Genomic DNA, 24,305 nt, shown 5'->3' with positions numbered 1-24,305 from the left:
TTTCAAGGAGGTGACCCAAAATCTCAACAGTCCCTCTAACAGAGCTTCAGTCATCCTATGCAGCGATGGGAAAGCCAGCTGGAAGGAAAACTCATTTAGCAGCACTCCATCAATCAGGCTTTTAAGGCAGAGTGGCCAGACAGGAGCCACTTTGGAGTAATAGGCACGTGACAGCCTGCAAGGAGTTTACCAAATGGAATTTAAAGGATTCATAGAGAACATGAGGAAAAACGTTCTCTGGTCTGATTTGACAAAAACCTCACTTTTTTTGGACATAACTCTAAGCAATACATGTAGAAAACATCAGGCACTGCTCATCACCTGCATCCTTACAGTGAAGAAATTGAGGGAAGGATCAATGAAATGGACAGCCCCGACTTAAATCCCTGTCCAAATGTCCGCATCTGTGAACAGACCAGAAGACGGCAGTTAAGACTCTTCCTGTCCAATCTGATGGAGCTTGAGAAGATCTGCCAGAAAGAATCGGAAACACTGTCCAAATCTAGGTGTAAAAAGATTGTAGAGACTCACCGAAGACTTGAAGCTGTAACAGCTGGGGTTTATACAAAGTACTGGATTAATACTTATATGAATGAGAGATTGCATTTTTAGATTTCTCCTCAATTTACAAAAATTATGAAACATGTTTTGACTTTATTTTTGGTTATTGAGTGTCTACAGAAGTGAAAAGATGAAACCTTTTGAGCAGTGTAGTCTCTTAGTTGGTAATGCCCCGCATAGGCTGTATTCAGAGACCATTTCCATGATTTAAAATTTCACTTTAAGGAACAGGAACACACTCTTCACATTAAAGTGTCTGAATAATGCTTCATTCGATTTTACAATGAAAAACGGTATAAAAAAAAAAGCTACATTAAATAGTGCATTAAATGCATGCTTTACTTAGACTTAGATATGATTCCGCTTTCTGCTACTGTAGAGACAAAAAGCAGGTAGATTATTGCTTACTGAAGCACATTGCTGCTGTCTAATAATCTATAATGATTCCTCACCGCGTTCTGGTAGAAGAGTGGGGGGGGGGGGGGGGGGAGAGAAAACACCTCTCAGCTCTCACCTCTTCATCACACAGAAACATGTGAAGTCACACTTTGCCATGGTATTTGTCCATTTGGTACGCTGGTGTAACGTCTTCATTTTTTCTAACAATGAATAAGAGCTTCAGAAAAATGATGGAAATAATGGATGGAGACCTGATTATCTATTTCAATATCTGCACATCTGGTCCACTAAATTCAATTGTTACTACTGGTGAGCTGTGAAATTAAGCTTCAGATGATTACAATCTGAATATTGCACAAAAGATGCTGGCGCTCTATTGAAAAGCAGAACTGCACACAATGTGTCTGACCAAGTGAATCTCTAACATCCATTTCACTTAGTTTGTAGAGCTTCCAGGGTGTAGCAGCAGCTTAATGTGCATGAAGACAGAAGCCAGGCTACATCTGTGTAAATGATAGTGTTGCAGACAGGTATTTCATTAGCAGAATTAAACAAATGTAGAGCCTGTGCCTATGCAGGTGATGTGAATGGTACATCTCAGTACCATTTTCTTTGGAAAAAGCATGGGATTTTACATAAATGTGGACAGTCTTTTTTTTTTTTTAGCAGAAATAGATGAATTTGGCATAGGGTGACCAGATCCCAACAAAGTCAATATGGGACAAAGAGTAGGTTTGTGTGGGACACATGATGACAGGACGTCTAACATGTTGATATATTTACCCAATTTAGATAATACACATACATAATAGACTGGATTCAGGTTGAATTTTTAGCATGTGAAGGACCAAACAAATAAAATGTATTTGATTGCAACTTACTGAAGTCCCATTCAATGTAAATACTCGTACAGTAAGCATAGAAGGAAGCAGATGTTCCCAGTAAAGATGGTGACAGACTAACCGGCACTTGACCCACGTATGTGCAGTTTGATTAACATCAAACATTGTTCCATGCCATTCACAAAAATATCTGTCCTGCAGTGTTAATTCTTAAAACGTAGGGCCAATCAAAATGTAGCACATTGTTCAATGGGACCTGGGACAAGGGATCAGTCCTACATAAAGAGGGACACCTGGTCTCCTAAATTCAGCACCATTATTCTATTACACTGAAACGCATGACAGGTCGTCATTGATACTTTTGAATATTCACAGCCTATTCATTGTAGGACTGAGGCTGGAAACAGGGTCAGGGGTTAGACTCATGTACGTTACAGCCCCTAAGGACCATGCAACAAATGCCAGTTCTGTTTTCTTTGACACCCTCTAAGGATGTTACAGGTGATGTTATAATTGTTCCTACAGGGGGCAGTTTAAGGCTACGGTGGTTGACACCTATTAAAGACAACAACTTCCTTGTTCCCAGACAAGACGTGCCGTGTAAAGTTGAATGCTCTTTGTCAGCCAAGCATGAATGACTCTACTGCACATAACGCACGCATTTATTTAGCTAAACTAGTCTAATCCAGGTTAATTAAATTCTCGTCTGGGGGCTGGCCCGAGACAGGAGCCTCCAAGTAGTTAATTGTGGAGCCACAGACAGGAGAGGAGGGAGGGAGGAAGAGCGGTGGTGAGAGAGTCCAAAGAACGCCAGGCGCACGATCCAGTGCTGAGAGCCCTCGATGAGGAAGTGTAACTGAGCCTGTGGTGTGGAGAGAGGAAAACCGCTCATCGTCACACAGCAGAACGCGCGGACCGGTGACAACAAAGTACTGGGAGATGTCACGGGAATAATATCGGTAATCATGTGCCTTATTGGCACCGAGTCGGTGCCCCCTCAACGGTAGGGGTTGTGGAGGGAAGCAAAGCGGAGGAGGAGGAGGAGGGGTAGACAGCCCGGCAGACAGGTGCGACTCCACACAGCTCGTTTCATTTTCTCTCGGTCCTGGAAAGTGATAGAGCCATGGATACCCGAAAGGAAAGCAAGGTAAGAAAACAACCCATGAAACCTAAAACGACCAAGCGAAAGGACAAGAAATACAAAACTGGGAGGTTTGTCAGGAGAAAATCTCTGCGATCTTTTGGGAATTTCATGGGAAGAATGCTTAAAACTTTGGGTACTTTGGCGCACTTTGGCAACGCGGAACCGGGGGACGCCGAGGACGATGATGGCGGCTTCGGGCAAAGCGCTACGGGGGGTTTCAAAGACGACTGTTCGCAGATGTCCAGGGAAGGAACCGTGAAGAAGAGCTCCACGGTGTCCTCGGCTCACGGCTCGGTGAGAGACAGGCTGTCGTGGTGCTACGGCGACAAGACCCCCGGGGTGCTGGGACTGAAGAACCACGGCAACACCTGTTTCATGAACGCTGTGGTTCAGTGCCTCAGCAACACGGACCTGCTGGCCGAATACCTCGGCTTGGAGCAGTACAAGTCGGACATGTGCCGCAGGAGGGTGAACGGGGAGGTGAGGGCAGAGGAGCCGCAGACCGCCAGGGGAGAAGTGACCGTGCAGCTGGCGTCGCTGGTTCGAGCGCTTTGGACGCTGGAGTACATACCGCAACTGTCTGTGGAGTTCAAGGTGAGGACAGACCGCACAGGATGGATATTTATTGGGTTGTTACTTATTTATATGACTGCATTCCTAATGTGTGTATGTCTCAAGCTGTGCATCAGTGGACAGTGCCATTTTGGCCAAGCTGAAGTTTCTCTTATGGCACTCAGTAGACATTACATGATTGTTTTTCTTCAACAAGTGTACAATACATTTCCTTTAGAGAATAAAAGTGTAGTTGATAGCCTACACGATATGTTTTAATAGGGTGTAAACTCCATGGCCTTCTGACACCCAAATTTAACTGTTAACTGTGTCAGCGTGCTTGTGATTATTTGATTAATTGCACACTTGCCTGTGAACATGCTCTGGGAAAGCACAATGAAACCAAAATGATTGGACCTTGAGGCATTCTAAATTAGAATTAGCACAAACTTGACACATCAAACCTGCACCAAGGTAATATTCCAGCACTGAAGTATACTAGAGGGTTTTAGTTTCACTTGGCAAATATAATTAAGCTGTCTTTAGTTGTCTGCTGTGTGTGCTGCACTCAATGGGGCTACTTGCAAGAGACAAGTAGTTAGGATAGGGTCCCTAAAGGAAATGTGCAACCCGGGGCCCCATGCAGGTTACTTCAGCCATGGATAGAGATGCTTTTATGTTAAGGTTAAATTGATGTTTTCATGTAAATCTTCCCAGTTCGATACTGGCCAAATAGTTAACTTTCCTCTGCAGTCATTATGGTTGTAGTGAAAATTGTGTGTCCAGTGCCCTGCTACAAGCAGAGGACTTCGTCTCTCACAATCTGTAATATTAAAACAATATGAGAATTAAGGTGTGAAGTAATGTAGTTCAGAGGTTAATGATCAACCTGTATGTCCCATTTCCGTGAATGACAACACAGTGTCAGTGTTCGAGGGGGGAAGACAAACATTAGTGATGAGAAGAAGTAGTAATAAAACCACCTTGAGGCTTGACTTCCTGGTTTTGACACTTTATTATTGTTTGCTGATGTAGTGGTAGTTTTGTGTGTGCATGCCAAGTGGTTACTGATTACACCCAGACTGTGGTATCTCTGTTTGACTTACCTGTTCCAGTGCGTCAGGTGGTTTGTCTGCATTCCCTGACTGTCATGTGGGGTGTTGGAAGAGACGAGGAGTATTGTCTTATGCACACACACGCGGTTCAGTGCCTGTGATGGTACTGTAGAGGTTACATTACAACTGCATCTTCATCTGTTCAATAGGATGTAAAATCAACAAGTTGAAGGCTTTCCCAGCTGATGTAATCACTCATGGCCGTTGTGCGCCGAGGCTGTGGGGCCCTCAGTCTTCCCTTTGGGCTTATTGGATGACTGTCAACGAGCAGGCTTACTGAAGAGTAAGTGCTCTGTTGCATCAACAGCCTGGGGGAAGTTGAAGGTGATGGGGTATGCAACATGAGAACAACACAGAAGAGCGCGCGCGCACACACACACACACACACACACACACACACACACACACACACACACACACACACACACCGAGTCATTATAAGGGATGCCATTTATTATAGAATAGGTGCTCTTCATATTATTGAAGACAATGCTTTCTAAAGCTATAACAGAAATACGGTTAATACAGAAGCAGGGCTTGATGTTTCAGTCTGAAAAATACTAGGGTCATGTATTTTTGAACATTACTGCCGAGCACCTGCATGCATGTATGATTTAAAGTCCTGCCATGTGCAACTGCTCCAACAAGATTCTTTGTAGTCTTCAAAAAAAGTTTGATATGGACAATCACAGATCTTGAAAGGTACTTGGATATAGATTATAGGCCTTGAATGAAGAAATCCAAATGAATATTAATTTGTCTCTCTTGAACTGGCTCCTGTAACTGTGCACAACATGATGATTGAGTTCTCTGATGGGTCATCATGCTGAAATACTGAATATAACCTTCTAAACTTCATGGCAAAATATGCAGTGTATGTTTAAATAGAGGTATTCAGTTTTCCCTTGATTTTACTCTAATATTCTCATCACGGTTGGCTGCAATAAAAAAAAAAGAAAAAACATGTCCTTCATTCCTCTTTTCTTGCCTCACCCCATTGCATCGACACAGTGATTTGTGTTTGTCTGCCTGTCATAGGGTGAGGCAGGAGAGAGCATGCTTACTGTAGCAAGTGCATTCATCCTGGAAAAGGAGGATCCCCCCTGCTGAGATGCCTTCAGTGGTGTGCACTCAAGAGTGGGGAAGAACGAGGGAGGGAGAGACTTTGCTGGCAAACAAAAGTATTGTCCTTGTGATCCTCATAAGTACCCCCCTATTCTGCACTCTAAAAAAAGGGACAGCCAGCTTTGGCATCTGATTATTAATGCCAAGTTTGTTCACATTACAAAAGAGGCACTGGCCTGCAAAGAAGTGGAAAAGGAAACTTTCCCCTAAGATAAGGGCTCTTACAGTACTTTTCGAACTCTTTTTGTTGCTGTTTAAGATTGACATTAGGTAATGAGAAGGAATAATGAATAGAAATCACAGCGTCTCGGCTGAAGACGCCAAAACACAAAAATACAGTAGGGATTGAAATCTTTTAAATATGTATCTTCTTGGAGTGTTTGATTCAAAGCTGGAAAACAAAACATTTATTGATGCTAAAAATGTCTCTTCTCCAAAAGCCTAAATTAGAATAGTGGCGTAAAATGAACAGAATTTCTGTATTAAAATGAATCGTCAACTAAAATTTCATGATCGTGTCATTACTCTCTTATTCACATGTTGGCTGGTATTAGCAAATCAATAAGTAATATATTCTACAGCGAATACAAAATTATAGGACATAATGCTAATGTTTAGATTATTCATAATGAATACGATTTTCACATACTTGGAGTATGTGTTGGGGTGAAACTGAATTGTAATTGAAGGTGTTTTGCTCATGCTAATGTTACATCATCAGCCTTTTCTCTTCTAGCTGTGGCGCTAATGTTACTTTGCTGTTCCCGGCCTGCATTTAGTGCTGTTTGGGTAGGATTTGACTTCGAAGCTTTTTGTGTCATCATCTGACTCTGTTAATGTTCTTTTTGTGCACATTTGGTGCCAGGCTGACATTATTGTAAGGTTAATATAAGAACGAGAACATGGTTGGTGATAGATTTGGTCAGTCGGAAGTAAACACACTTTAAACTTGAACAGTGACATGACCAATCAGAACAGCATAATCAACTTTGTCCACCATGATTTAGATTATGTAATTGGCTCCCAAATGCATCTATGTTTTCAAATGACAGTGATCAGCCGAATGAAGGTGCTGCATTTAAAGGTCCGAATTTCCAACTTTGCCATTGCTGCTTCACTGCACATTTGATGGTGATGAAATCAGGAGGGAGGAAATATCCTTTTATTGGTTGGTCCAAAAGTTGTCTCCACCAATTTAACTTGATGACAGCAGGAGCGAGCTCTTTCTTTTTACTGCTTCATACTCCCGACCTAAAGGATTAACAACACAGTAACTACTTTTATCATCTTTTTACGCTTGACGGGATGCAGCTCTGTGGAGCCAGAGGACCTCAGTTGGAAAGAGAAAGCCGAGTGTTTTAAGCAGACTTGTTTATTTTGGGAGTCGTGCAGGTGTGTGTGACAGTGAAACAGGGCAGTGAGACTGATGGTTTGTTTGCCTTGTCTTGTCTCTGCTTTCCTTCAAGGAGGACCACTCTCATTCTCAGTCTCAGAGCTGACGATGTATACATTGTACACACATGAAGAAGCTGAGGTACACACCACCTGGACTCTCCGTGCTGAGTTGCACAGACATGCACAGTGGGGCTGCCTCTCATTTCAGCTTGATTTGTATCACTTTTTCAGCCGAGCAGATGGGGGATTTTGTTGTTGTTGTTGATATTTTATCAGTGTAAAACTTTGAGGCTGGGAGATTTTTTTTTTTTTTTTTTAGCATACAATAGCCATAATAATCTGTGTATTTTATACTTGGCTACAGAAATGTAGTAGTATCTATGTCTTAGATGTCGAAGGGGAAGTAATAATGCCTCAAACAGTCCATCTCACACTTATAACTCACTAGCTAGACCACATTCAAATATGGTAACAGGGCCACCATATGCTGCTGAAAAGCAGCATGCATTCCCACGACTCAGTGAGCCGCACTCCATTATACCTACGATGCTGTGACAACAGACAATAAAGGAACATGAGGAGAATTGCGTCTGTGCTGTATAGGTAAGCACCACAATACGAGACCATTTTCCATCAGTTTTATTATCCCTCTCATGAGTTATGTACCAAGACAGAACGACACAGTGTTGGGAGCTATGGGAATAAATCAATTCTTACTATTCTGAGGTGCACTGTGATCACCGAATCATAAAAAAGAGAGTCTACTTTACCTCAATGATGGAATGCACATGAAGATGGCAAGTACATGTTCATACAGCTTTTGACAGTGTGACAGATGCAGCTTCCCAGACTGTCAGTTGTGCACACGAAGCGAATCTACAGCCTCAACTGTGAATCCTCAAAGAATCAATTTCTCAGTTTCAGCAGAGCCCAGGGAGCCCTCCCCGGACTGTAAACCATTCAGAGGCATTTATTTCCATCGCATCTCATCCCTTCTTATTTTGCACTGATCGCCTGTAAATCCCACGCTGGGGACATCTGCGGACATGCAGGCTTTGTTCAGTCTCGACTTGCCTGCACCTTTTTATCAGAGGATTTCCAAGCCTCTCAGTGTACCACAGAAACTTAGATCTGATTTCAGGATGCAACACTGACATTTGTCATCACAACAACCTGCATGTTCTCCTCTGCTCTGGAGGTGAATCCAGCGTGGCCTGGGATGACACAGGAAGTTGCAGGCTGAATTAGTTAAAAGTTGAAGGATGGTTGGAGGAGGAGACGGGGAAGGACGGGCGCTGAGAGAGGCTCGTGTGTGTGTGTGTGTGTGTGTGTGTGTGTGTGTGTGTGTGTGTGTTTACCTGTGGTAGCTGGGCTGACTGGAGCTCAGCTGGTACTGATTAGTGAAGGGAATGGTCCTTATATGATGGAGCAGAAAGAAAAAGATAATGGAGGGAGGCCAAAGGAAAGAGGATAGTGGGCTTGTGTGTGTGTGCGCATGCGTGCGTGTGTTTGTGTGTTAGAGAGAAAAGGACAGATGAAACACAGAATGAGGAGAGAGAGAGTGGGAAAAGTGTCGGCTGTAAGTGATAACTGCCCTGCGCCTGGTCTGCTTTAGCAGCAAAGGTGAGCCGGCAGCAACAGGCCCCTGAAAAATGAAACGGCACATGGAGCAGCCAGTAATGAGAGATTATGTCCGGTTTCATTCCAGCCAAACCTGTGGGGGGAATCTGGTCTGTGTGGAAAACAAGAGCAGTTCCTCTTAAGGTCATATGCCTCGTAATGATTTGTCAGTATCAGTCTCTGTCTGTCACCAAGGCATCTATCCAGGCCTGTTTGGCAGGATGGACCGGGATGAGGTGAGGTGTGGTGTCCATGTTTTTCTCTTTTAGGGAAAGAGAGGAGGGTCATTTGCTTGATGTATGTTTCTGGTAAATTCCTGCCCCGCCAGCACTCTGGCCTGTTTTTGTTTACACAGTCGGGGGATGGATGTGGAGAGGGCATGGGTGGGTAATGATGTGAGGTGAAGTAATGGTGGGAAAATAAAACCCTAAAACAGACACGTTAGTGTGGAAGCAGGGGATGTTGCCGGAGTGCAGTCCTGCCTCTGATGACCGCTGGGAGGTCATGACCCCTGCTATGGAGACTGCACAGGTTTATGGCTGTCTTTTGTCATTCTGTTAGCTTTATCTAATGGCTGTGTCTTCTTTGTTGTTTTCTTTGTTTGTGGAAAAGCTGACAGTCCTTGATTCTTTAGTTGTATTTGCCATCTAAGACAGAAAACAAGTAAAGAAATACATTACCTTCTCCATCAAATTAAGACTTGCCTAGATGTCTGATTTGATTTGCTTCGTACTAGACTTTAAGTTCTGTTTCATAAAATCTAAAACCAAACCTGAGAAAACCCTCCATAAACTATATGATCACTTCTTTATAGCATAATGTTGCCTTTCTGTTTATGGGAGTTCATTATCAACAGGAATATAGAAAAAACATCTGGTGAAAAATTCTTTAGTTCAGAACACACTTCTGAAAACAATTCATCTCCAAAGTGAAGAAAAGTTAACAGCCTCGTGTTAACATTTTCTAGATGCAACAAAACATTGTTTTACATGAGAGTGTGAATGGTCTTTGTTTCTGTCTGTCGCTGTGTTGGCCCTGTGATGGACTGGCGACCTGTCCAGGGTGAACCCTGCCTTTGTCCAAAGTGAGCTGGGATAGTGTGATAGATGTGACCCTGTTCAGGATAAAGCGGGTATAGATAATGGATGAATGGAAATATACAGCTTGCTACAAGCTGCAAAGACTGGAGAAACATCCTGCCTGAACCGACTGCACTGAGTGAGGCTCAGTCAGGTTTGGGTTGAGAATCACATTCTTGGTGTAGACTAATCAATACTTCTTACAATAAGCTCAGTGCTCCCTCAAGCTGACCCTTCCACCCACCTTTATCGTCTCCTTGGCTACTTCTGAAGTGTTTACTCAACAAGCACTTAAGATCCGACTAGAGCTTCGCTCAGGTCAGCTTTGAGCTCTGCTGTTGTTTACAGAGGGACTTGACATTTCTATTCTTTTCTTTATATCTCTAGCCTCCTGCCTCAGTCTCAAGAATTTCCTCTCTTTCATTTTTCCCCTTACAAGAAATCAATTAAAGAAAATAAAAAAAGAACAGATGTCTGGGAATACAACTTCGCCGCTTTGCCAAAGTGCCTTTGAGGCTGTGTGGCATATTTCACCAGAGGCTCTGACAACACTGTAAACAGATATCAGAGATGAGAAAAACTACTATTTCCAGTTGTGACACACACACACACACACACACACACACACACAGTAGAGTGAGGGGGAGAAAAAAAGCAGAGATGAGAAGTTATCCCCTAATCTCAATGAATCCTCATTTTGACACGTTTCTATGCCAGGACTCAGCCAGGAACAGCGGAAACTCTCCACCCCTCTCTCGTCCTTTGCATTTTGGCTCTTCTTTACTTTGTTGAAAGCTTTGAGAAACTGCATGTGTTTTCCTCACTTTTCATTTTTGTGCATGCACACAACTGTGCTGTCCTGTTTGATAGATAGACAGACGAACACTCACCGGTCTGTTGAAACTTTGCCAGCATCCCTCTCTTTACACTACTGCTCCCTCTCTCCATCTGTCCCACATCCCTTCATCCCCTGTCAGTGCTTCCTCATAGTGATGAAGCTCATTAGTGGGCTGTCTCTGTCTGATGGAGTGGGGAGGGGGGCTACCTCCTGTGTTTATATTTAGATACTGGGATACTGCAGGTATGATGTGGTGATTTTTAATGAGGTGTGGAGCAGAGCCTGGATCCTGTCAGTCACAGACGGAGAGACTGACAGAGAGACCGAGAGAAGTAGCCACCCAGTGTAGTGGTAATGCAGTCATTAGTTTTGTGTATCATTTTCTGTCTGACTCATAAACACACAACTCCTTCCTCATAATTGAATTAGACAGAGTGGCTGTTTTGTAACACCTGTCATGTTTTGGATATATTTTGCACGAGTCGCCCTTCGGAATCCTGATGATGTTATGCTGCCAAGCGTAGCAGTCTCAGTACATTATTTAAACAACGGCAGTTTAAAACAGGATGAACTAATTTTACTTGTTCCCAGTGCTGATTTGTTTGTATGATGTCCTGGAAATAAGTGACACTGAAAATGTCTTTTAAAAATAAAGGAATATTGTGACTTTAGTGGTGCAGTTGAATCTGATTTAAATATAAATGTCTCATCAAATAAAACTGAGACTATCCTCTTCCAAAAAAAACACCCCATCAATGTTTTTTGAAAGCAGTTTAATGGAGCCATAGTTACATTTTAAGGTTAAGCAACCTCTACCAGCCGTATTCATGACAACAACTTGGTGTCTCAGAGAAATGACATAGATCCAATGACGTGTATCTAATGCGAGTTTTTCCTTGTTAGGAGGATGAAGAGGGTGGGGTCGATGTTTAGATATGTTACCAAACTTGGGTACAGGAGACCGGTGTTTGCATCTTGTTTCCATCCACAAATGAGGACATTTAAAAAGTAATAATAATGACACATTCACTGTTTCTAAGACAATTATGATTGCATACATCTTAGGAAGTAGTGACTTTAACAAACAACACAGTTCAAGTCATCATTACCACCCAAACTATTTACTTTTCCCTAACCCCAACTGGTTTTGTAGCCTAACTGTAACCTTGGTGCCAATTTAGGAAACACTCCTGTGGGTTTCTATTTCTGGGTTAGAACAAACAATGTACATTTTTGTATTTAAAATACAGCGGCAAGAAAACCTGCAACGCAACGTGCTTGTTTCAGCTTTGTAATTCGATAATGGGGATGTCTTTCTTTGTAAGACATGGTGTGAAATTTTTTTAAATTTTTGTTTTGGATTATTAGCGTAATAAAACAACATTTCAAGATATGCCTTTGTTTTTGTGTTGTGCTAAACGGCTGTGGCATTTTCCAAGATCTTCTTACATCTCATTGATCAAATGATTTAATCACTTCTTTGAGAAAATAATTGCAAGATTATTCAATAATGGAAACAATAATATTGCCCTATTTATCTGAGAGAACAGTTAAGATTGTTGGTGAATGGTGATTTGCTGCCTACATCTTCCAGTTTTCTTTTTCCCCAAAGTGTTAAGTCTAAAGAGAATTGTGCATGATTTTATGACATGATGTTATCATAGCCAAATAATGTCTGACGGATGTTCTTAAATGACTGTGCATCAACTGAGGATGAGAGATAAAGAAATTCATCGTCTCTCTCCTGAGTGTTACAAGCTTAAAAACCAGCTCTTATCACAGAAATGAGGAATTCCCATGTTCGGTGTGATCATGATCTCATCTTGTCTGGAAAGATTTTAATGATGTAATGGCTTTTAAAATTGCCCAAAGTGACAGATTAATTGTGACGTCTCTCTTCTCCTCAGAGCATAGTGGCCAAATACGGCTCTCAGTTTCGGGGAAACTCTCAGCATGACGCCCTCGAGTTCCTCCTCTGGCTTTTGGACAGAGTTCATGAAGATGCCAATCTCAGCCCTGACAACAACAGCAGCAGCAGCAAGACCAAAGCCAACGCCAAGGTGAGTCCACATTACTGCTATTTATGGCTGGTGTGTCTTATGATCTTTTAGAGAAAAAAAAAAATTTACCTTTTTTTTTTTTGGGACAACTTGAAAATGGTTGAGTCAGAAACAGCAACGTCACTTCTTTAACAACCCACCTTAACCCTCTTGGCTCTTTGCCGCCGTTTTCATTTTACTGCTCTCTTGAACCTCTTATCTCATAAAAAAAAAACCTGTATAAATTCAGTACTGTTAAAGCCAAGCGAGTAACACATTCCACTCCACTTTTTGTCAGCAAAACATCGGCTATTTGAATATGCAGGCAGCTGAAAGATCATATGATATTATAATAGTTAAAATGTAATTAGAATTAATCATATTTGCTTAATTTTTCAAAACAAAAAAGTTGCATTTGGTTTCTACAAAATTGTAGCCCTAGTCAACAAAAAAGGGGTTTCAAGATAAACACTGTTGTATTTTACTTCCTCAATTAAGTGTTATTCAGCTTGATTTTTGATGTATGGAAATTACCTAACTTTTGCCGGTTTACAACAGCAAACTTTTACGTTGAGTTGCTTACTTATTTTTGCCTTCCCACCCAAGTTTGTGCGCACAGAGGCACTCTCACCTCCTGTTGCTCCAGTAGAGCAGGTCACAGACACAACTGTCTATGTCTTTGAGCTGTTCCAGACTCCCTAATCTCTCTTTACATGTTTTATTTTCTTTGAAATATTTGATTTTGTAGCTGAAAAGAATTTGGGCAGATTCCTAAAGGGATGTTTGCCTGATGTCTCTCGGTGGAATCTTCTCAGCTTGTCTCATCCAGCTTCTGTTGTGTGTCCCTGTTTTTCTTTACCACACAAATGATTTCACGAGCAGAGGAAACAGAAATCTGCTGCTTAACATCCACCTGCCTGGCCCTTTTGAGGTTTCACAAAAAATTGGCAAACCCATTTTCACACTGTGGCATCATGATCTGGCATCATTTGCACAATTGTGTTGCATATGAGGTTGAGAACACTGTTAAGTGAGTGCAAGGCATCAGTTTGGGATACAGTTGTATGATGTACTTCAGAATTAAGCCAACCTTGTTATGTAAAGCTCTCCATGATCTTACCAGTGGTCCCCACTGTGGGCTTCCTCCCGTGAAGTGATTACGAAAAGACAATACCGTTTGATTTTAGTCAAAGAAATCACTTCACTACATGTTTACAAGAAAAAAGTATTCTCTGTGAGAGAGTGTCTCTTTACCACAAACCTCCAATCTCTCAGAATGGAGCTGCAAGTGGAGCTCAGTCTGTGAAGAGTCAGAGTTGCTGCTCGTTAGTCCTGCTCCTCTACCTGCAGTTGACTTGAAACCCACTTAGTCTGAAAAGAACCTTTGTTTGCACTGACTCCTTTCCTGTGAGATGTAAAGGAGAAGCTGTTGAGTTATCATGCATCTGTTCCCTCTCCCTCTATGTGTCTTTGTCTCTGATGCGAGATGCTCACCCTGTAACCTTCGGCTTGGAAAGTAGCCAGGACTAGACGTGATGTTATGAGAGGGAATGAAGGACAGACGCTCCACGACTTAGTTGATGTTTATTATTATGCCTGGAGTCTGATGTTAACGATTGCCAAGGACCAAAAGCCAGTAAAGTTTGTATTTAGTGGATACGTTTGTTGGATTGGATTGAAGTGCATTTTACTGATTTCTCTTCTCTGTTTTATTTCCAATTGATGCAAACAAACACACATGAATCAAAATGCATTACAAGGTGTTTCTGTCATTGAGTTTATCCCGCTACACTCGAAGGCAAGGTCTGCGACTGTTAAAGCCTCATAACTTTACCTGACGATCTAAAAAAGTAATTTGATGTTGTGATTCTACAAATATTAGGAAAATGATCATGTTAGTGCATACTTTTTTGGATTTTGCTTAATTAATTGAATTATGTCCTGATTAGCATTCCGCTTCATCAGTGATTATTGTCTGCACCCACTGTGACAAACTCAATTATGTTTAATTCCATTTGTATCGCCCTGTTTCAGTCAGCTTGGGGTTTAGTGTCAGCACTGCTGGTTCGGCCTCCACTCTGGGACCTCCAGTCCTGTTAGTCAACATATGCCGTTACAAGCTAAACTGTCACTGCGCTGCCACCCAATGCCCATCTCCCCCACTCTGACAGCAGCGCTAATAGTGGCACCATTTATGCAACATAAAACAGCTTAGAGCTGTAGCTCTCATTAGGATGTCAGTGAATCGCGGTATCACAAAACCAGCTTTCCTCCGCTGCTGCTATGAAGCAGAGATGAAGAAATTCACTGGCTTTTTAGCATGAAGAGGAAACAGAACTTATTTTTGGTTTTTTTAAGAAATGCTCTTCCTTGTTCCCAAAAATTGATTTCCTTCATGCAAGCTTATATTGCTGATGTAGCATGAAAGCTTATACATGCTCCTCTATGCTTTCAGAATATTTGGTGACCTTATGTGTTTACAAAACATTTTCAAAAATGTCTGCATTAAAAACATAAACTCATAAAAACTAGTATTCATCTAACACATTAAGACACACGTTAACTGCCTGGTTTGCTGTGTGTTTTGATTCTTCTGTTCTCCATGCAGTGGGCAGAAATCAGGCAGGATTCAAGGATAGCACAGGTCATGATGAGCTGACAGGAACCTAACAGTGGCAACAATGTCCCTGTCAGCATCATAGACTGACCCACCCATAAACTTCAGATTATTGCTGTGACTAATGAATACTTTCATTATTAATTAGTCTACCAATTATTTGTTTGATTAATTTTAATATCTTTTTTTCCATAAAATGGATGGTATTTTTTAAAAAAAAATTTTTTAAAGCCCCTCTTAGAGTTTTCCCACATGTCACATGTTCCCACATCTTCAAATGTCTTATTTTGTCTGATAAGCAGCTCAGTGCCGAAAAATATAAAGTTTGCTCTGACATAAAGAGGAAGTAGAGGAATGAGAATAAGCTAATTTCTGGTAATTTGTTTGAAAAATGACTAAAATATTTATTGAACTTTCAAAGTAGCTGCTGATTAAATGTTGACTAATTGATTAATCAACTAACTGTTTCCGCTCGACTTCAGCATGTTTCTTATGCCACATCCTGTATTTTGTTTTGACTTAATCAAGTTAAAATGTTCTGTCTGTAATTTTGTTCACAACTGCAAAAGATTGGAAGCAACAAAATTTGACATGGTGTACATCTTCACTCTGAAGACAGTGCACTCTGTGATTTATGTGTGCTTTTTCTATAGTGCTTTATAATCATACCCTTCCGTCAGTTCCTTCAGTATATCAGTTGCATGTTGGTCAAGTTTACTTTAACAACAGCATTCCTGTCAAATGTTCATTCTGCTAAAAAAAACCATATGTAACATCTTTGGGAGAATAGCTCTCTACAGTGCAGAAACTCCATTTTTATGTATGTTCTTTACCCGCTTCTTTGATAAAAAATTTTTTTTCTTTTTTCTTTTTTTGACAGGTCTCTGATGTGACAATTTTCTAGTGTCATTTTTATTCCAATCGTGATTCTCTGGACATGTTTTGAATATCTCAGAGACTAAGTGTAATGCGTTCCTCTTGAAACAAGTACATAGTCATGGTTGTTTTTATCCTTTTCACTCTGTTCCTAGCTTTAGGCTGATTGTCAGAAAAACACAAACACATGTTATGCTATTGTATGACATGATTTAATGTTTGCCAACATAGTTGGAACAATTTGGGCAATTATTGCATGACATATGTACTGTAAATTGTGTGACTAGTGATGTGAATAATTGTCTCTGCTGTGGTTACCAGTCTGTATGGTACACTGCTTCTCACATAATGCATGCTGGGATAGATTTTAGCCCCCTTGCTAGTCTGGAGATGATTAGCGGTTTACAGAATGGATGGATGGATTTATTGATTTGTTTGGATTCCCATTAGCTTGACTCAAAGAGACAGCTAGTCTTTCTGAGCACCTCTGCACAGATTAACATGTATGTAAATACAGGATGACAAAAACTACATAAAGTGTAAAGGACAACTTAAGTTACAACCTCCAAAATGACAACAGAGTTCAATTTGTCTGTCACAGTGTTAACCAAAACGCAGTCGGTATATTATAAAAAATACTTGAAATGTGTTTGTAGCCAATAAACTGGTAAGTTAAGTTGCAGTTTGTGCACTTTGCAAAGAAGCAGATTTGTTGCAGTGTACCGTACAGGAGGGTCCAGTAGTTTTACAAACCTTGTTTTTGCAGCACACCTGTAGTGTGACCAGTCCATCAGCGCAAGTAACATTACGTAACACAAGACTGTGAACACACAGGAAGGCAGCTCAGTAATGTTAATCCTCCCTCCAATGGGACCTCACTAAACTTGCTCGGTTTCTCTCTCGCCTCGCTGGCTCCACATCAGCAGCATTCCTTACCAGCTAACAGAACACCAGAGTGAAGAGATGGCTTTGTGAATGACGACATCCTAAAACAATCATTCTTTTCTCAAAGTCAGTGATAGACAAACACTTTGGCAAGAGTTATTTAAAAAAACTAGCAATTGGTGAAAATATCAAATGAGTGTAATCTCTATTGGCTCACATGTTGCTGCACTGGCAACGTTTGTCTTCCAGCAAGTATTAGAAAACTGAAAGAAGCTTTAGCTACAAGTGAGAGTGCTGAGGGTTGCTGCCACCGCCTTTGACCTACGGCCAGATTACATGATATTAAATGTGTCATAGCTGGTGCATTACACTCTCCTCGGGCCTCAGCAGCTTTCTATGAAGAAGATTTTTTTTTTTAACTATTGTGAAACATCTGGTGAGAAAAACTGACAAACTCCCACTATATACTAGAAGAGAGTGTTATAAATTTCCCAATGTTCATTGATTGAGCACATAGAGCTCAGTTACATTTTACCTCAGGCCTCTCCGTGGGTGAGATTTGGAGCAAGTGCATTTGAAAACTCATTCTGTCTCACCCTATGGACAGTAGTGAGAGAGAAGGTTTGCCAATGCAGCAGCGCCAAAGCATAATGTCTGCATTATTCGATTTTAAATGTCGATAGTGGTCTGCCTTTCTGCCCCAGGAGGCTTGACTGTGGAGAGAGGGAGAGAAAAATCTCCTGGCCCTAGAGCCAACTGCAGAGACTTTGAAAATCGGGTCAGTGGCTGTGGTAACGCGAGCGAGTCCTCTTATCAACAGGGACAGAAATAGTGAGTTTGATAGCTCTCCATCAGTTTTTGGCTCAGAGTCTCCAGAGGGGGCTTGGAGAGCAAATGTCAGAGAATGAGATGAATCAGTGGACAGGTAGGGTGACAGGGGGAGGTTGATGGGTCCTTGATCTGGTGTCTGCCTCGTCAATGTCAGTCATCAGGACATCGATGGTCTGATTTCACATCTGCCTCTATGGCTTCAGTAAAAAAACATCGTTGTCAGGAGAGATTGCGACTTTTGTGCTCATGTAAAAGTTTTAAACATTGTTTCTTTGAACCGAAACTATGAAAGAAGGAAGAAATAAGTGTGACAGGTTATCTTTTACACCATGAAGAGGTGTTATGGCTCAACATAAAGCAGAAAACCCTCTACATTAACTGTGAAACAGCTTCACGTGCATCATAGTTTTTAGAGGGTGTAATGTTTGAAAGGAAAATGCAAATGTTCAAGTGTAATAAGTGATTAAATAAAATGTTTTCCTTGTGTTGATGTTCAGAGATAGTCAAATGGAGGCTGTAAATATTTTACGTGTTATGTTTTTAATAGAAGCATTTATTAGATTTTACAACAGCTTTGAACTCGTTCAGAACTTATAATTCCAAGCAACTTTAAATATAGTATATCATTTAAATCATTGAGCTCCAGTTGTTCTCATAAAGATTTAAAAGAAAATGTACAATATGTACAACTGACATCACCAACTAATGATGTAATTTTTGTGTCGGCAGACATGAAGGTGAATAAATAGCTTTACCAGAGGTTAGCTTTGTTTTCACTCACCTCCACGTCCCTCAGTAGGCTCTACAGTCCTACACACATCCCTATGCACAGTGTCAGCCTGACTACCTGCTTTATTCTCTTCTTCTTTTTTTTTTAAAGACTTTTCAAATCTTGCAAGAAGGCTATATTTTGCAGAATATGCAGGGTTGTTCACCGTCAAAGCTCCTGGTTGTGACTAACCAATCATTTGGTGCATAGGTAGGTGCATTTATTCAGTCAGAAACCAGACAGCCTAAAATCTAGGCAAGTTGTTGGAAACAGTCTTTAAGTGAGACTTGTCATTGTTGGTTGCAACTAGTCTTCAGATGTGTCCCACGTTTTTGGCGATCATAGGCTCATAAGTTCTTGTCTCAACTAATCATAGTTGGCTTTTTTTCCACTCGTTTGTGTGACTGTTAAACCGTACCTAATGCCAAGGAAGACCAGACTTTATACTACCAGCTGTGAAGTTGTGGGACTTGTCTTGTACCTTTCCAGTTGGTAGAAACTGCTTCCTGACAATATCATGGATCAAGACGTTTTGATTGTCGCAAGGAACAGGAAGAACAACTGTGGTATCATTAATCATGTGCTGTAGAAAAACTAAAATGTTAACATGTAAAGTCATAAAATGGGTTAGGGCAAAACAACATGTAAACACACAAAACAAAAACCTCTTGCCTGGCAGTCTTTGAGTTGCACTTTCTGCCACCTCTCCAGCTTATTTTTAGTGGCCTCGCAGCTTTTGTACTTTGTCATATAAACTCCGTCACATGACCTGTGTTAGTTCATGTGCGTCTTCTCACGCCAAGGCGACGCCAGGCGTCACAGACTCTAAACTGGTGGGTGTATTACATGCTGTCATGTGATACTGGCCGGCTTTTCTTTTGGCTGGACTACAACAGCGGAACTATATACTAGGTCTTGATCTGCTCTTTTCTGGGCAAGACAGCATGAGGCTTCCCGGATGCAAAATACAATGAGCAACTAATGCACAAGCTGACTGTCTTTTCCCATAGCCTTTCAGTGTTGAAGTTTTACAGTATTGTTTTTGGGTGGATCTGAGAATGACTGATGGAGAGGTAGAGTGACCACCAGACAACATCCCCTGCCTTCCCCCTGGCGTTTGTGTGGCATCCAGTTGAAGTTCTTCTGTTGTGAAGCATTCGGTTGCCACACGGCCACCCTCCCCCTTCACTGCTCAGCTCCCTTCTCCCCTCCTGCTCTCAACCTCACACAGGTCACATCAAAGCAACGTAACCCCTGCCACAGCCACCATCCCACACTCGGCCAGCAATCCGATTTTAACTGCAAGTGACATTTTCGAGATGCCACAAATTCCCCCTGACGGAGAGCGAGGGTGAGGGTTCTTGAAAGAGACATCCTGGAGTCTTTTTGTGACTGGTCTTTCGTTTTGATGTGGGTTTTTTTCAAAAAGGGTTTCTGTTTCTGTGCTCAAATGAGTGAGCATGTATGGTGCTGGAGAAGAAATCTTACAGCATGTGCAACACCAGAAGCCAACACCAACTCCTTTCAGCCCTTACTACATAACATACACAGCATATCTAAGTAAGATATATAATGTCAGTATTAATAGTGTTTCTGAGACTTTCTACATTTTATCAGGGTGAAACAGTCTGAACAGAGTGGACTGGGTCAGCTAATCCCCCTTTGCTATCCTACCACTCTAATAGGATTTACATGGGGGAAGACCTTAGCTTTTTGCCTTCTCTTTCCTGCCACGGTTTCATCTATAATTCACTTTGCCTGTTCAAGTGTATTTTTAAAGCCTCTTTGCTGATGTAATATCTTGATCCATCAGCTAGTGAGGGATGAATGACTGAGTAGGCCTTATCATTCCCTGTCAACCCGCCTCCCCCTTCAACTCTGTTAGACTTCCACAGAGACGTAATGCACATTCTTTGTTGAGGTTTGTGTTGCTGTGTGTATTGAGATGAAACAAAGTTGATGAGTTTGCATTCTTCTTTTTCCTGTGAATGAAGTTGCCTGGCTCTGGTAACTGTTTGGTTTTCTTTTGTGTCACCTCTGAATTGATGGCATCTATACAATGCATGCACATTGGTGTTTGTAAAAAAGCTTGTGCTTGCTTAGATACTTGCAAATTAAGACACTCCTCCACCATTTAACCTTGATTTAAGTCTCCACATTTGCATCATCCTTTAGAAATTCATTGAAGCAAGTTAAAAGAAAGCGAGACAGGTAAAAGATATAAAGTGACAGTGAGTAAAAAGGAGGAGGGAGGGTTGGCCTTCTTTCAGTATGCCAGCACACATCCAGTGCCAATTACTTTATACAGCTTACAAGGTGAAACACTGCTCTGTTTTTCCTGTGTCTTGAGAAACCTCTGTTGGAGTACAATGTGAGGCCATGGGAGAGAACTCGGAAAGAAAGGAAGCAAGCAAGCAAGTAAGGCCAGGGGACTCCATTACATAGATTCACAGATTTTTGGGAGTAATAATGAGGTAGGCTGGGATTTTCTGAGAGGTTCAGAGGTGAGAACAAAGATCCTGCAGAGCCATAAAGCCGGAAATGCTGTGGGTTTAAGTATCTTCCTGTTTGTGTGTGTTTGACACCACTGAGATCCATCTAAAGGAGCTCTTCCATCCACGTGATGTATACAAGTCCAGCATCGATTGATTCCAATTCTGGTTTGTCTCAACTTAGCCTGGTGTATCCAGACCTAAATTCCCTGCATGAATAAATGGGTCTGGGTACGCTCCACAGTCAATATTTGCAATCGTTCCATCCTACTGGGCGTAAACCTCCGGGTTTATTTTGAAACTATTGAAGCACCCTTTAAGTAACCATCATGCGCCAAACCACCCAACACACTGACACTGCTGCAACTATCATGTTTTTCCATGAGCACAGCGTGCTTTTTAAATCATTTTGAATGGGTGTGCTGTGTTTTTTCAAATGCCAGTAGCATGATGAGGCTCCGAGATGTTTGGCATTTTTTGCCAAGAGTAGAAACATTTTCAACTTTGGTTAAAACACTTTTTACCCAGCTGCCCAATAATAGTGAAGGAGAGGTTGGACACATGTCAGAAAGACCTGGAGAAAAAAGACTATGATCACAGCAAAGAAAAATTGAATCTGTGAGCAAACAGTCTGGCGGAGTCTCGACCAATTCCTGAGTGAAATGTATGTGTCTTTGGCTGCTCAATGCCCCACTATGTTTAACAGCCGGTTGCTAACTTCACCTGTTTGTAATTTGGTTGGTCACTGAAAGCAGATGCGTATGTGGCTGATAATTAGGTTGTGCAGCATGCTGAGACTGAATCATAACAGTAAAGTTGTGGATTGTTAACTGTGAGCTTAACGATGGTAAACACCCCCTTAGATTTTAGGGGAAGAGGTGGATGGTAATTTTGTAGATTTGAAGCCAAGTGGAATCTTTCTCAGTCACTGGATCCTTTGTTGATGTGAAAATATTTTAGCAGCTTTAACTTAGTGTGAAACTACCTCAAACCTATTTGAAACCTATTTTATTGGAAAAGTGTGGAGATTTTTTTGTTTTTTACAGTTTTGGATTTGGAAGCAAAGACCAGAAACTGTAAAAAAAAAATTCAGTCAGGAGGAAACTGTCAGTCATTTATTGTGTAGGCCTCTTGAAAGGACATCTATCTGAAGATGATTCATCCACAGCCCTCCCAAACTGCAACAAACACCACACAGCAAAGAAAACGTTTGCAGTAGGATCGATGTTGACCATCATTCAGCCCTAAAAATCACAGAATTTATGCATGACACTTTTGTGCAGAGAACTATAACAGATGAGTAGAAATCAGAATAGCCAAAGCTTGTGAGCCAAAGGGATCTGTTATAGGGACCAACACTTATTGACGGAGCAGCCTTACAGAGGAACGCTGTGACTGAAATGCCATGCTGCAGGAGGTTATGAAAAATTAAATGTGTCCTCCTGGGGGGAAAACATTCGCACAGAGAGAGACACACTTAAAGAGGAGATCCATATGTGGCAATAACATTAGCCCAGTGATTGATTCATGCAGGAGATTGCAGCAGGTACATCTGACCGACCACCCTTCTGTCCTCTGCACTTCCCTCTCGTCCTACAGCCGTCCTATCTGGGTGTGTGTTCATGTGTGACAGTGAGTGGAAGGGTTTTCAGGATGTGCCTTTTAATACACTCTCTTGCATGGTTTTACAAGATCAGACAGAACAGAGGTGCCCTTGCCTGTTCTCACTTACTTGCTCTTTTCTCTAACTGTTGTTTTCTTCCTAGCTTTTGCTTTTACCAAGCAGTGATCCTTTTTGAGGTCAGACATATTTCTTTAAACCTCCAGCTCCCCTGGCAGTATTCATATACCCATAGACACTCATACATTTCGCTGGAGTAATTCAAGGTGGGCACTCTAAACACTCACACCCACCTGCAGGTGGACATTTACTGCAAATGTCTTTGAATTGATCCTACGACTTATGAAATAGTCATGACGTTTCTGAAGAAACATTTAATTAAATACATTAATATTTCAAAGGATGTCCTTTAAATAGTTCAAGAACTAATAGATAAACGTCTGTCTGTGTAGAGAGAATTAGAATGAAAGTCAAACACAGACTTGGGAAAGTAGAGAGTGTGAATGGGAGGAGGTGGAAGTTGGTAGAGATCAGAGTGAACGGAGGCCTTTATGAGAAATTAATGGAAGTTATGTGTGTGCTATAAATGCTGCAGAAATCAGTCAATCTACTTTCTCAGTATTAAAAAAAAAAAACTTTCTCAGAAAGTGCTGAAAACATAATGACCTTCACATTCCATAATATTCTATCCTTTTTTTAAGGCCTATTTGAAGAGGTAAAATCGAGGTCTCCCAGGAGATTTGTGTCTTTGATAGGATATCATGAGTTTAAGGGCCCTGTGAAAGATGAACAACTCTCATCATTCTTTAATACAAACCCAAGTCCTCATACCCTGTGATAGATTAACCTGAATTTGTGTGTTCTAGAATATCCTGTTGTTAGGAATGCATGCATTTGTGAGAGAATATGTAGTGCAAGTTTTCTGATTTGTGGTATAGATAGCTAGCATCTTTTCTTTAATTCAGACCTTTCAAAAATAAAGGTGGTTTTATTGCATTTTGTGGTTTTGTGGTCAACAAAGCCAATGGAATGTCCAAAAATTATGGTTTGTTAGCATGTCTCTGATTCATTTCTGACTTCCCTACCCTGCCTTTTGGCCCTTAATCTCTAGTCCTTTATTCCTGAAGACGTAAATCTTTAGAATATGAGCAGGAATATATGCATTTGCTCATTTTGAAAACTGGCTAAATATCTTCCGAAAACAGACATTGTTGTTTTTAGTTCATGCTACTCCAATAGGGGTATTTGTTAAAGACTGTTTAAGCTGCGGATTTTGTGGACCAGTGAGCAACAAAATAGTATCTGGGGCTGACTCAGAACAGTGCCTATGTTCATTGTAAAAACAGCACAGTGTATATCAACCAATGCTCTCTTTAATGTGATTTTAATACGTTGTAATTCTTAGACATCAATAGAGACCCATATATCACAGAAATAAGCTAAACCATTTCATATTTGTTCATAGAGTCAATTAATGGGTGATTCTTTTTTTATTTTATTTTATT

General features: G+C 41.2%; 1 protein-coding gene across 1 annotated transcript in view; it reads left to right on the top strand.

Moving 5' to 3' along the window:
* The first annotated feature begins 2,636 nt into the window (after positions 1-2,636).
* The window catches only part of usp43a (ubiquitin specific peptidase 43a), a 100,539-nt gene continuing 78,870 nt past the window's right edge, over positions 2,637-24,305 (top strand). The window contains exons 1-2 of the mRNA XM_069167419.1: positions 2,637-3,540; positions 12,578-12,730. Coding sequence (XP_069023520.1) covers positions 2,926-3,540; positions 12,578-12,730 — 768 coding nt within the window. The 5' untranslated portion in view covers positions 2,637-2,925. The remainder of the gene's footprint in view (positions 3,541-12,577; positions 12,731-24,305) is intronic.

Source organism: Embiotoca jacksoni, unplaced genomic scaffold (genome assembly GCF_022577435.1).
Source record: "Embiotoca jacksoni isolate LCO1_2020_lvr unplaced genomic scaffold, fEmbJac1.0.p SCAF_4, whole genome shotgun sequence".
NCBI classification, from domain to species: Eukaryota; Metazoa; Chordata; class Actinopteri; family Embiotocidae; genus Embiotoca; species Embiotoca jacksoni.
The sequence above is the reverse complement of the archived record's forward strand: the minus strand, read 5'-3'. Positions and strand labels throughout refer to the sequence as shown.